The sequence below is a fragment of the Sprattus sprattus genome, assembly GCF_963457725.1.
Source record: "Sprattus sprattus genome assembly, chromosome: 16".
NCBI lineage: Eukaryota > Metazoa > Chordata > Actinopteri > Clupeiformes > Clupeidae > Sprattus > Sprattus sprattus.
The window spans coordinates 29257995-29270482 of record NC_137914.1 but is presented as its reverse complement, the minus strand read 5'-3'; the positions used below and the strand labels follow the sequence as shown (position 1 = coordinate 29270482).

The window sequence follows — 12488 nt, the reverse complement described above, 5'->3', positions numbered from 1 at the left end:
AGAGCAGTGATGAACTGGTGGACTGTATAAAAGAGAAACAAATGTGTTTAATGTGTTCACCTGTTCTATGAGTGCATTAAAAAGCAGGTACTTGAACATCTCAATGTTAAAGAATGATTCAAGTTCAAGTTCAAGTGTTTTTATTTGTCACATACAAAAACATTGAAGTGAAATGTAAAAGGGTATATGCTCCACACTGTGCAAAAATAAATCAAATATAAAATGAATTAATTAATTTATGAAGATAAAATTAAAAATGTAAATAAAATCAAATTTAAAAATAACTCTAATAAAAATAAGGTGTTGAATTAAAAATTTGAATTTAAATGTCTCACTGCCTGTGGATAAAAACTTCTCTTAAGTCTCTCAGTCCTTGAGTTTAGGCTTCGTAGGCGTCTACCCGACGGCAACAGGGTGAAGAGGCTTGCATTGGGGTGTGTGTCATCCCTCCTGATATTTTTTGCCCTCGACTCCACCCTCTTGTGATAGATGTCATTCACGTTGGGTAGGGACACTCTGATAGTCCGCTCAGCTGAGTGCACCACCCTCTGTAGGTTGGCCTGGTCTTGGGCGGTACAGCTTCCGTACCAGACGGAGATGCATCCTGTGAGGACGCTCTCCACAGCTGAGGAGTAGAAGGTCCTCAGGATAGGAGGGGAGACCTTGAATTTCTTCAGCCTCCGGAGGAAGGATTTACACTGTTTAGATTTAGAGTTACGAAGATGGACAGTAAGTCAACCTATCTAGGAAAGGGGATGTAATGAAAGGTAGTTCATAAGGTATGCCAGTAGGTGGCAGCAGCAGAGATGTACCGGGAGTGACAAGATAGCAGGAGACATGAAGAAGTGAGCAATGTACTGCAAACTTTTACTTTGATATTATTTTCTTACAGACGTTTAGAAAATGTAACTATAGGGAGGTAGTTGAGTGACTTTAGGGAGTGGCTTCTGATGAAATTACAGCCTTTTTTACATGCACAGTGTGATGGACATGGAAGGAAAACACAGGATACTCACTGGCTTCGGAAAAAAGAAACAATTTTATATACATGTAATTTCACTTTAAAACATTTAGCAAATAAACTTTTACAGTGTAGATTACAAACCCAGTATTCACTATCAGTGTGAAGAAATTAAAACTGCACAGTTCTGGACAATGATCTTCTTAAATTCTCTCTTATCGACAGATTAAGTTTTACTTAGTTGAATGTTATGTACTCTTGAAATGAGTAATGTGCAGTCCTGTCTCTTCCGGACCATACCACCGTGCCTTTAATGCAACTGTCTTCCGGACCTCTTGGTCTGCTAAAGAGCTGATCTTTACTTTTTGGTCTTATCTGTTCCAACATTTAGTATAACTCAGGCCATAAAGAGTGTCATGCACAGATGGTGAAAGGTGTGACAAATCTATGATCTGAACTTTAGGACGGTAATGGGGACATTAAAACAAGATAATGACAGTGTAAATCATGATATATTTAAAACTAGAAATAAGATTCTTTGAATCAAAAGTAATACATCTGGCAAATGACAGAAGGGTGAAAATGGTATACTTGATCATTTCTATTAAATTAATTATACATGTAAATAAATGACATACACATGAATATATATATATATATATATATATATATATATATATATATATATATATATATATATATATATATATATATATATATATATATATATATATATATATACACATACATATATACATGCATCATCAGGTGTTGACAGAGATTAGACAAATGCTTTCCCACCCATCATCCATAGATTCTCTCCATGTGCCATAACACAGAGGGGATGTGGTACAGCTAACCTTAATGGGTCTCCTCAAGCAGTCTCTGCAGGTTTCTCTGGAGCTGTTGAGGGGTAAACCGGTTACTACCCAACTCTTACCATGTTTCAAGTCTTCCACACTACAGCAGACCTTCCCTTATTGCCAGAAAAATTACTGCACATATTAAAATCAAAGACATTTTAGATTTGTTTGATTGTGTTTAGTCCTGTGTTTGTGATGCCAATAGAAGTCAAACTTCATGGTTGAACTGCAAACTCAGACTGGACTTTTGTTAACTTGGTGATACCTCCTTTAAGACGGGATCACCTCACTATCTCTATAGTGGATCAGTAATTATAAATGCTTTATTAAGAAATATGCCCTGTTGTATTTTAGAGAAATTTCCATGGTTATTCTTCACCCAGCCTGTATTTACCCAAGACATACATAGAGTTGTACGTCCACTCACCTTTTCCAGTTTTAAAAGATTCAAAGATAACACTGAGTAAACCTCAGCATTATACTCATGGTAGTCGTGACTGAAACACACATGTGACAAACACATGCGTTCCTCAGATCAATGAATCAACAAAAGACACATCAAATGAATAAAAAACAGAGTGAATATTTTTCATCAGTTGTTAAAGGTAGGCTAGTTGCACACAAACTTGTGTTGTTCTTACCCATTGTCAGGAGGACCGTTCATGGAGCCCAGGGAGGTTAGTCTTTGCTCCAAAGAAACTATCCTGAAGGCCATGTAGCAAGAGGACAAGACTAAAACACACACTCTGGTCATGGAGATACACAAAGGACAGCATTACCACACACATACACACACACACACACACACACACACACACACAGGCACACACACACACACACACACACACACATACACACACACACACACACACACACACACACACACACACACATACACACACTATTACTGTTTCAGCACATGAACACCACTGAGAAAACAAGCATTACAGTTTTTCACTATTGTTAAGAAGTAAAAAGCGAAAATTCGGCACAATCTGCACAACCTTCACGTCATGTATCAATCGCTCGCCCCAAGTGGGAAATACTTAAGATTCCCTTATCTACATTAGAGTCCGATTTTCCTTGTGAACACACTGATGTCAATTACACATCACGTTGTTGTCAAAACAGTGTACACAAAGTTCTGTTGTTGCACACAATTTTCAAGTAAAATCTCAAAGCATCAACCTGCAAGCCACAAATAGTCAAATCTCTAAACTTTCAGGTCTTTTGACCAATTTGCAGTGAGGACTGCACCATAAAAGTGTCTTGAGCCTCTGTTTTGTTTGATAAACTATTGAAAACTTTGAAAAGATCGACAACCAGAGAAGGAGAGGGGTAAGAGTGAGAGGAGGAGGAAGAGGAGGACAAGAAGGAGGAGGAGTAGGAGGTTGAAGAGTAGGAGGACAGAGAGAAGGAAGAGGAGGACAAGGAGGAGGAAGAGAATGAGGACAAGGTGAAGAAGGAGGAGGATCAGGAGAAAGAAGAAGGAGAATGGTCGTCTCTAATGAGATTTGGGCCGCTTTGGTAGACCATGTTTTCATGGTTTTTCATTAGAACCTTCAGGATGGAGAACAAGTACGAAATCTGTTTGCCTTGTGTACTGTAATACTGCATATCAATATAATATGCGTAGTGTGCTCACAGTATTTGTATTTTGCAGGACTGAAAGAGAACCACACTGTGGAGGAAGAAAACACACTTTCAATATTTTTTGAAAGCAAAGTAGCATTTTCCAGGAGATATAAAGGGTTTTGCATTTTCAGTTAGTTGCTCTGGGATTTGTGTTTAGAGTTTTGAGACATGCTTTCAAAAAATGTGTGTAAGCAATTGAGAAAAACTATAAGCATTTTGTATACAATTTTATGTCAATACAATCTGGTGGAACAGGAGACTGAAATTGTAAATGTGGTTTGTGAGAACTGCTGTTTTATGTTTGACTATGAAAAATGTAGGCCTACACTGATACATATTACAAAAGGAGAAAGGGCTCAATGAGTCATTGTCATTCATATGGTGTGTTTCGATGATTGTGTTTTAAATTTTGCACTTCTGTGTGCTGTAAATGCTTGGTAGTGTGCAGCTAATGCTTAGTTGTGTGTACTAAATGAATGTATGTGTGTGTGTTTTGAAAATATGGCTGTGTGTACCAAATGAAAACACGAGTTCCATTTTGTGAACAGTTAAGAGATTTGATAGCAAAGAGTCATCTTGCAAAGGGAGTGTCAGGTTTAGCATTTTGTGTGTGAGGTTTTCAATTTTCTGTGTGCAGTTTTGAGAAAGACGTTACTGTTTTGAAAAACGGGTTTTAGCAACAGTGAAAAACTGTAAGATTCTAAGAGAAGTAATATGAGAAACTCACATAAACAGATAGACCACGAGAAGAGAGCATTATTATTCTGAGAGAAGTGTGGTAAGATGTTGTGGGAAAACTCACAGGAACTGATAGACCACGAGAAGAGAGCATCAAGATTCTGAGAGAAGTGTGGTAAGATGTTGAGGGGAAACTCACAGAAACTGATAGACCACGAGAAGAGAGCATCAAGATTCTGAGAGAAGTGTGGTAAGATGTTGTGGGAAAACTCACAGAAACGTATAGACCACGAGAGCGTAAGATGTGAGGACACTCACACAAACAGATAGACCATGAGGAGAGAGCTGAGGGATACAGGCCTCAGGGGTTTGATCTCGTATGCAATCTCTCCTGTCTCAGGATCACCTGCAAAACACAACATGACTGACTCGAGCATTTCACTGGTTCTCTGGGATCAGACCTGTGTGCATGAAAATCGTTTGTGCTGCACAATCCAAACACCCCATATCCAGTTTGAAAACAAGATTATCAACAACTTTTTTGTGTCACATATTTGGCTAAATAATATTTCCCCCAAATCCACATCCACAGGTATTTAAGAAGTCTCTAAATCAATCACTAGAAAGAAGGAGGATCCGGCATACTATGATAATAAAGAAGTGTGGATAGAGTGGAACATTCCTTTGGTTTGAGCACTAATTGTTTAAACGTATAGAAATATACCATGCCATATGTTTGCACTGGTATGTAGCTGACTGTCATAACTATCTATATGGGATTTATGAACGCTGTGTGAGGCCACCATTGTATGGGGGGGTGTCCCCTGTCTCAGACGAGAGTTGGGGGAGAGGTTCAGGTTCAACTGGCATCTCTCCTGGTTTAGTCCCATTCAGGAATGTCTGGGGAAGCTTTGAGTACTCTGCAAAGTAAAAAGATAAAGAGCAGTTGTTGTTTTATGATTTTAAGACGGGCTCTCAGATCATATTAAGCATTAAGCAGATTTGGGTGTAGTGCTTATTTGAATAGTTTATCAATACGTATAGAGATCTATACATCAGCAATATCAAAGTAGCCATTGGGGATATGTGCAGCGCAATCTTACCTGTGCTGAGAGAACGGTCGGATAACACACCTGCAATCTTCTCACAGTCTGGGGACTGAGAGTCAGAGCTGCTGCTGTCCTCCATCTCCTGCCTCCTCTTCCTCACCTTCCCATCCAGGTCAGAGAAGTCGGCACAGAAATCCTGCCGAGATAGACAACCACAGTTAACAGCCAGGACATCACAGACTACAGAACACAACACAAAACAACACAACTATAGGCTACATCTTAAAAATATAGTTTCTTCAGAAATAATAGTTCAATATAAAAATATAGACAAGTTTCCTTCAGCAATAAAAGGCAAATAAAGTTCTGAAAGTCTTGTAGTCTTGTCAAATAATTCCCATACAAGGTTTGTACAGAAAGGTTCTACATCTAAGGGTTCTATGTAGGTTCTTTCATGGTTCCTCTACAGAGCCAAGCCAAAGAGCACATAAATGAGTTTCATGTTCAGTAAGGTCCATTAAGAAAAGAGACTGTGTTTAAAGTGCAGGTTGTGACATGAGAGAAGAATAAGTCTGGAGGTCCCGTACCAGAGGCAGGGTAGCAGCATGGTCCCCTCTGAAGCTGCACTCTGCTGACGAGGCGATAGGGCTGTTTCCTGTACTCTTCTCCTGGAAATAAGAAAAAAGAGAGATGTGTCTCTTGGTTCAGTCAGCAACAGAGTGAACAACCCTGATCCAAGAAACCTTGAGTCTGCGGTGTATTTGGTTTGCTTTGGCCAGAGGCTCCTCAACACACTGAGTGGCATTAAGATAGTGGCATCGAACTCTGACCTTTTTGGTTTGGTGAAATTATGATGTAGCCTCTCTATAATTAAAGCTACTGCAAAAGCATTTCAGAACTAGGCTGCAGTCTTTTGTTGACAGTTTGAGCCAGTGAACATATCTATCACACAGAACATATCTTTCAGAAATGGTTCTTCAAGAATAATAATAATAAATAAACATTTTGGAGACAAGTCACTTTTTGGCAACAATGGTAAAGGTTAAAAAGGATTTTAACCAAGCTGTCAAGTTGAAGATTAGATGGACATAGCACTATGAACAGTTTTCTAAAACAATCCTGCGTCAGCTTGTTATAAGTACAACCTTTTATTTTTTTTCGCATCCTCTCTGACAGGGATCCTCTCATCCTCTCTGCCAGAATTATAGGTACATGTGAAGGATTATTATACATACATTCATTCTTGACTATTTTAGAATTTGGGCTGTGTAAATCAGAAAAGCTTACCTCCAAATGGTAGCATACAGACATGAGGAATTTGTATGTGGTGTCTCGAGCCATGAAGGAGACAAACACGTGCTGAAAAACAGTCACAAAACATCAGAGCAGTCCAGTAACTATGTCCTTTGAATGTGTTTCACTACTGATGCAACACAAGCACAAAAAGAAAAGGAGGCATTTCACTCACACGTTCATTTGATGTAGCTATCACAAGTGCATTTGGCACTAATATGGCAGTTTTTGTTTTCTTAATGACAGCCACGGAAAGCACTGGAATCATAATCTAGAAACAACAAACAATGTTTCATGAGATCAGAATACCATCTGAGAGAATCTGATAAACATCAATAAAGCGCACCATTAAAGCATCGATATAGAGCACCTCTTCATTCCCAAATCCCCAAAAGATAAGCATTACTGACTGCTGTAACTGGTTAAGCAAACATTGATCTGAACCTGACATTCTATACCACTATACAGAGTGGTTTCGTATTTCACCTTGGAAGCTGCATCCTTCACCAGCATTACAAGGGGTCTTCTACATTTTTTATGACAGTCTTACAAAAGGTCTTTAAAAGTCAATCCGTTGCCTGTTTGCTAACTGTTGCTTGATGTTGTTGGCCTACTGTTTGGCTAGCAAGTATGTCCATACCTTGGTGTCCCTGCCAAACACTTTAGAGTGAAAGCAGATCCAGTTATCGGAGACAAACAGTCTGCCTTGGTAGAGGATGTCTTTCTGTAATGCACAAGTGTAACCTGAGGACCAGAGATAAACAGATCAGCCAACACACTGAACCGGCTTTCGAGGGAAGGGAAAACAAATGCAACGCTTTTGTGTCTGTACATTACCCAAAAACAGCAGCTTACTTTGCCTCAGCCGTTCATCCTTGCTGAGCTCTTTAAACAGTTTGTGGTACTGTAAATGATCACAAACAAAGATTTCACTCACATGATCCACTCTTGTGCATTCAAGTTTATGGTAAGAACACCAAACCTACTGAATAAAATGGCATTGACCTTAAGCTTTTTAGTCTTGGTGGAGACACTGACCTGATTAGAATGAGATTTCTTCCTTTCAAGTTTTGCCTCTGTGTCGCTTTGAACTTGTGACAGAAGTGAAGGATCAAATGTTTTTGACCTAATGAAAAGGGTCATGACATCACATTCAAACCAAATAATTTGAACTGCTTTCAATATATTGAATCTTGAAAAAAAAATATACCACAGAGTACAGCCTGATGTATTTGATAGAAATGATACACTGTAGATGCATTTCCATAGCAGCAGTCCGCCATTGCATTCCATAACCTGTGAATGATGTGGATACCAACACTTTCCCTTACGATAGAAAGGTTTGACTGTCCTACCATCTGTTGGATAAGCAATAAATATCATCTAACAAAGCTTAAAGCGATTCCCTAACAGCAATGACCCACACGCTCTGCTATTACAATATTAATCAGTCGCCATTCAAAATGTGTTTTTTTTTTTTGGGTGCAATGCCCCTTATTGAGATCTAGGTAGAACTTGACCAGTTTGTTCCTCTGAAGAACATCTTTTGTGTTTGCCTTCTCTCCACAGCAAGAGATGGCAATAGAGACTCTTTTCATTAGTGGTACCTAGTGGAACCAAAACCCTTAACTTCTCCAGTGCCAGCCAAAACCCCCTTACACTCATCAATTCTTCTTCTCTGCTCTCAACTCCCTCCAAAACCTGCTCCCCCTCATCTCGGTCTTCTACAGCAAGGCAGCACCCCAGAGCATATTCAGTTTGTCACTACATACTACATATTCAACTCTTCTGTTGTTGCCTGTTTTCATATAACAGAAAGTTACTGGTGGGGTTTTCTGTGGATTTTTTTCTGTGTTGGTTCATCTGAAATTTGCCAATTTGAACATGCCAACTTGTGTTAGGTCACAAGATTACAACACATCACCTGTTCATTTAAATTAGAAATCGGGTAGATCGGCGGAATTGAGTTAGGTGACTTGATCTGGCCTGAAAAGTCTGAAACATTCCAGCAGAAGCACTATGCCTATCAAGGCTTAGAGTTATGGATATTTAACATAGCTATGAAGTCTAACCACTGAACCGAACTTCCCCTTATGAGCAGTTGTTTAACTTAAGTTACCTTGTCATCCTGACAACGTAACATGAACTATAACTTAACACACTGTAACGTAAGAAACTATAATTTGTCAGACCCCCATTGTGTGACCCCCGTTACTGTTGGTTTTCCAGTTAGTAAGCTCCCTGGTGCTTGAGAGACAGCCAGTAATTACCAATCCCAGCTGCCGATTATCCCCTCCACTAGAGACATATAACATCCCCTCCATTCATTGAGAAGGGAAAACTAGCGATTAAAGACAGCAATTTAATAAAAACAAGCCAGTGCAAGCCAAATAAGAATTAGGATTGACCACAGCATTATGATTGACCTGCAAATTCTAGAATAGTGTCGATATCGTGAAAACTCTGGGTGGAAATAAGGCACCAAAAAACAGCAGAATAATAATAAAAATAATAATGATGATGATAATAATAATAATAATAAAACAGAATAATAATAAAACAACAAATCCCATACCTGACAAGTGCTGGTTTTCGTCTTCTCCTCAACACCTCAGACTGAGGGTCTGTGGATGCTGTTCCACTGTGTGGATTGGTATTGTTCCGTTTTTCCTCACCTCCATTTTCAATGTCAGAGCTGCAGAAGGTTGTTCACATCTTGATGCATTAGATTTTCATACAAGGATGTGTACTTATACACTGACACATAGAAATAGAAAAAAACACTCCAGTAATATTTCAGGAAAACTACATTTCCCTTACAGCTCTAACAGTAACGCTCTATAAAATAATGACACTCTCCATGCTTGCCTCTGTAGTGGCTAGAAAACAACATTAAACCCTGTGATCTCTCCTCTGTTGAACACAGCATTAAACCCTGTGATCTCTGCACTGTTGAATTCACCTTACCAGAATCCCTTTGCATCATATTTGACAGCACGCTTGACACATTTTGATATGTTTTGAAAGGCCTGCACATTAGGCTGCTGTTCAGTCATGGGGCACGGCTAAACCCAGTTCTCCTGAGCCTCCGCGCTGGTGCTCCACACAATACACCTGTCTGGACATGTCTCAGGTAACAGCCCTGGGATACCGTCATTGATCCGGGGTTTCATTTCACCCCCTTCATTGGTTTACTGAGGACATGAGCACCATTATCATCTCTTTTTGTTTACTAGAAAGGTTTTAAGATTGACACAAGGCAAAGTATAAATAAAGAGGTAAATAACAAAAGTCAGCTTTACCTAACACTCCCTGCTTCTTCAAAGAGAACTTAGTTCAACCCTTTTGTGATTAGAAATTAGTAGGAATCTACAATGGATTTGCACTCAACAGAATATGGGACACAATTTTTACAAAGTAAATAATTACTTTTCTTGTTTGCCCAACAAGCCTAGGAATACATGGCAAAGTCCCCTAAGTAGCTTTGAAAAACAAACAGACTATACAAACACAAACACTATACAGAGCTGTTTTTTAATTTTTTTTTTTTTACCAAACTTGCTTTCTACATTAAATGGTTGACTGATGATTAAGAAATCACTGCTTAGTTGCACAGACAGTCTTTAAATGCAGGCCAGTTATATTTTTGTGGCATAAGATGAACACATTCTGTTGGGTACGCTTACCGCAGTGGCACAAAACTACTTCCTGAATCTGCCTTGAAGGTGGTAGGCCTGTATGGTGGCGTTGCTCCAGTGGATTTACTCCTATGATTGCACAGAACACAGTCATCATAAGCAAAGTATTTCTCCATGAGGACTTCAAAGCTGGTGCACTAATGTGGGGGGCTTCATGCATTCTGGTCCTCATAATAGTGAAGTCACAGCCAGGCTCTCCATTGGTTATCAGCTAGTCAGTTATTTACCTCTTGCCTTGGCCAACCTGTACTTCATCTCTCTACTGCTGGGGCTCTTCAGATAGGAGAGGGAGTCCAAGAGAACATGTCACCATGACTGCTGTCTTTAGCGGGTTAATGTACCATGGAGATAAAAACAAACTGGGAACAAACAAAACTATATGAAATAATACAACTAATTATTATTTATAATCTCCCCCGCTGTAGGCTCCTTTAAGAGCACCAATGTACATGACATTCTTCACAATAATTTATGAAAATAATCTACTCAATCATACCAGACCAGAATCGTCCATTAATTCATGTCTGGTGGGACTGAGTTGCGTATAATCAGGAAGTCTGCCTTTGACTACCATGTGCTTTTCCTTGCAGAGTCTTCAGCCCAGTGAGTGTGCTGTTGATGAAGGCTGGAGGCTGTGTGTGTAGAGGATGCAGTCTCCCTCTGCTGGAGAGTGCCAGTGGTGCCACTCCGATGGTTAAGTGGATGACTATCAGTGCCAAAGGGAGAAAGAGATACAAGAGGAGTCATAGAGAGCACTATGGGGAGGGGAGGGGAGGGGAGGGGAGGGGAGAGAGTGTAGACTGCTGGAGGAGATAACACTGTGATGAAATTGAATAGTCCCTGCCTTAGTTGTTTGGTTAAAAACAATGTGATGCTGATGCATGACTTTAGAGGGTGGTTGTCAATTTAATGGGGACGTTTATCTTTTTGAATCTTTTGTTTGGTTGTAAATTGAAACTTAAATACAATAATAATAATAAGAAAACATAGAAACACAATAGGTTTCTGCAGCTTCGCTGCATGAACCCTAATTAGCTCAGACAGAGGGACAGGTTTGAGTGATTTCTCATGATGGTATTATTTGTATCATTATTATTATTATATTCTAAGTAGTTGAACAAAAAATGAATTTGAACTATATTTAACTATCATACAAGGTCTTTTGCAGCATAGAAAACAGATGTCACGTTATGTGGTTATGTGAGGATTGGTGAGTTTGTGAGGATTGGTGAGTTTGGTTTGAGTAAATGTTCCTGAGACCCTCTTGTGTATCTTTTACATATAAGACTAGAAAGAAACTTAAAATGACACCTGTCTCTGAGTCAAATGCAATAAATTAGCATTTTTTATAACATTTTACTGAAACCTGTATACCATGACCATATATGTAGAGAGAACAAGAGGGATCAGGGCCTCGTTTCCCGAACGCAAAAAAGCACTTGAAATCGATCGTAAGAGGGATCCTACGTTGCAGAGCAGTTTCCCGACGTCGCACTTACGTGTGGTCAGGACCAGTAGTAACTTCACACTTAGCGAACTTCACACTTAACTTCACACTTAACTTCACACTTAGCGATGCCATCCACCAGGGGCGTCGTTCGGCCGTCGTTCGGAAGACAGGGGAATTTAAAAAAAAAAACATGGCTACTTGAAGTGAGGAATATTTTACATTAATAAAGCTATCTACACAACTTTTTTATGTTTATAATGACTCGGTTTGATCTGAAATGTGCTACGCGACCGATGCAGAGTATGTAGGTCTTAACTGAAGCTTTCAAACAGTAGTTTTAAGGCACAATTAGCGCTTATGCCACCACTCCATTGGCTTATATGGTAGCTTTCTAGCTAGCTGCTTGTTTCGTGCTCTACACAGTTGTATACATATTTGCAACCATGTTCTTCATTGAAACTTTTTTTAAATCGCTAGTTTCATAGCTCATACAGTCACGCATGACGTACGCTTCAACCCCCTCGACACCTTATCCAGGGGCGTCGTTCGGCCTATTATAGAAGAAATCCAAACGATGTTTCTGTGTATAGCACATCATGAGAATGTCATTGTTTCACCTGCCTCATCAAAATAGAAATAAAGAATATTGAGTATTTGAAAATAAAGATTAGGCTATACAAAACTAGTGCAGTGCCCGTAGGAATTATGCATTCTGTAGTGTTAGCAGACGTAGAGCTGTTGGGTAGTGTAATGGTAGCCTTTTTGGAGAGTTACCAACAAATAAAGTTTGAGATTATGTAGTGGATGCTGTTGAATATAGAAGTCAACGTTGCTGTCTAAACTATAAACTAAATGTCATAA

The 12488-nt window shown here is 39.3% G+C and overlaps 1 protein-coding gene across 1 annotated transcript; it reads right to left on the bottom strand.

Annotated features, from left to right (window-relative positions):
* Positions 1-1822: 1822 nt before the first annotated feature.
* On the bottom strand, positions 1823-10293 carry gramd2b (GRAM domain containing 2B; the record flags this gene model as incomplete). Its single annotated transcript, XM_080853884.1, has 14 exons — positions 1823-1864; positions 2252-2321; positions 2466-2570; positions 4456-4543; positions 4941-5057; positions 5271-5382; positions 5774-5854; positions 6474-6545; positions 6655-6750; positions 7120-7223; positions 7335-7383; positions 7518-7605; positions 9055-9174; positions 10166-10293. 14 exons carry the CDS (start codon positions 10291-10293, stop codon positions 1823-1825), a joined length of 1272 nt encoding a protein of 423 aa, XP_080710010.1.
* Between the last annotated feature and the right edge of the window lie 2195 nt (positions 10294-12488).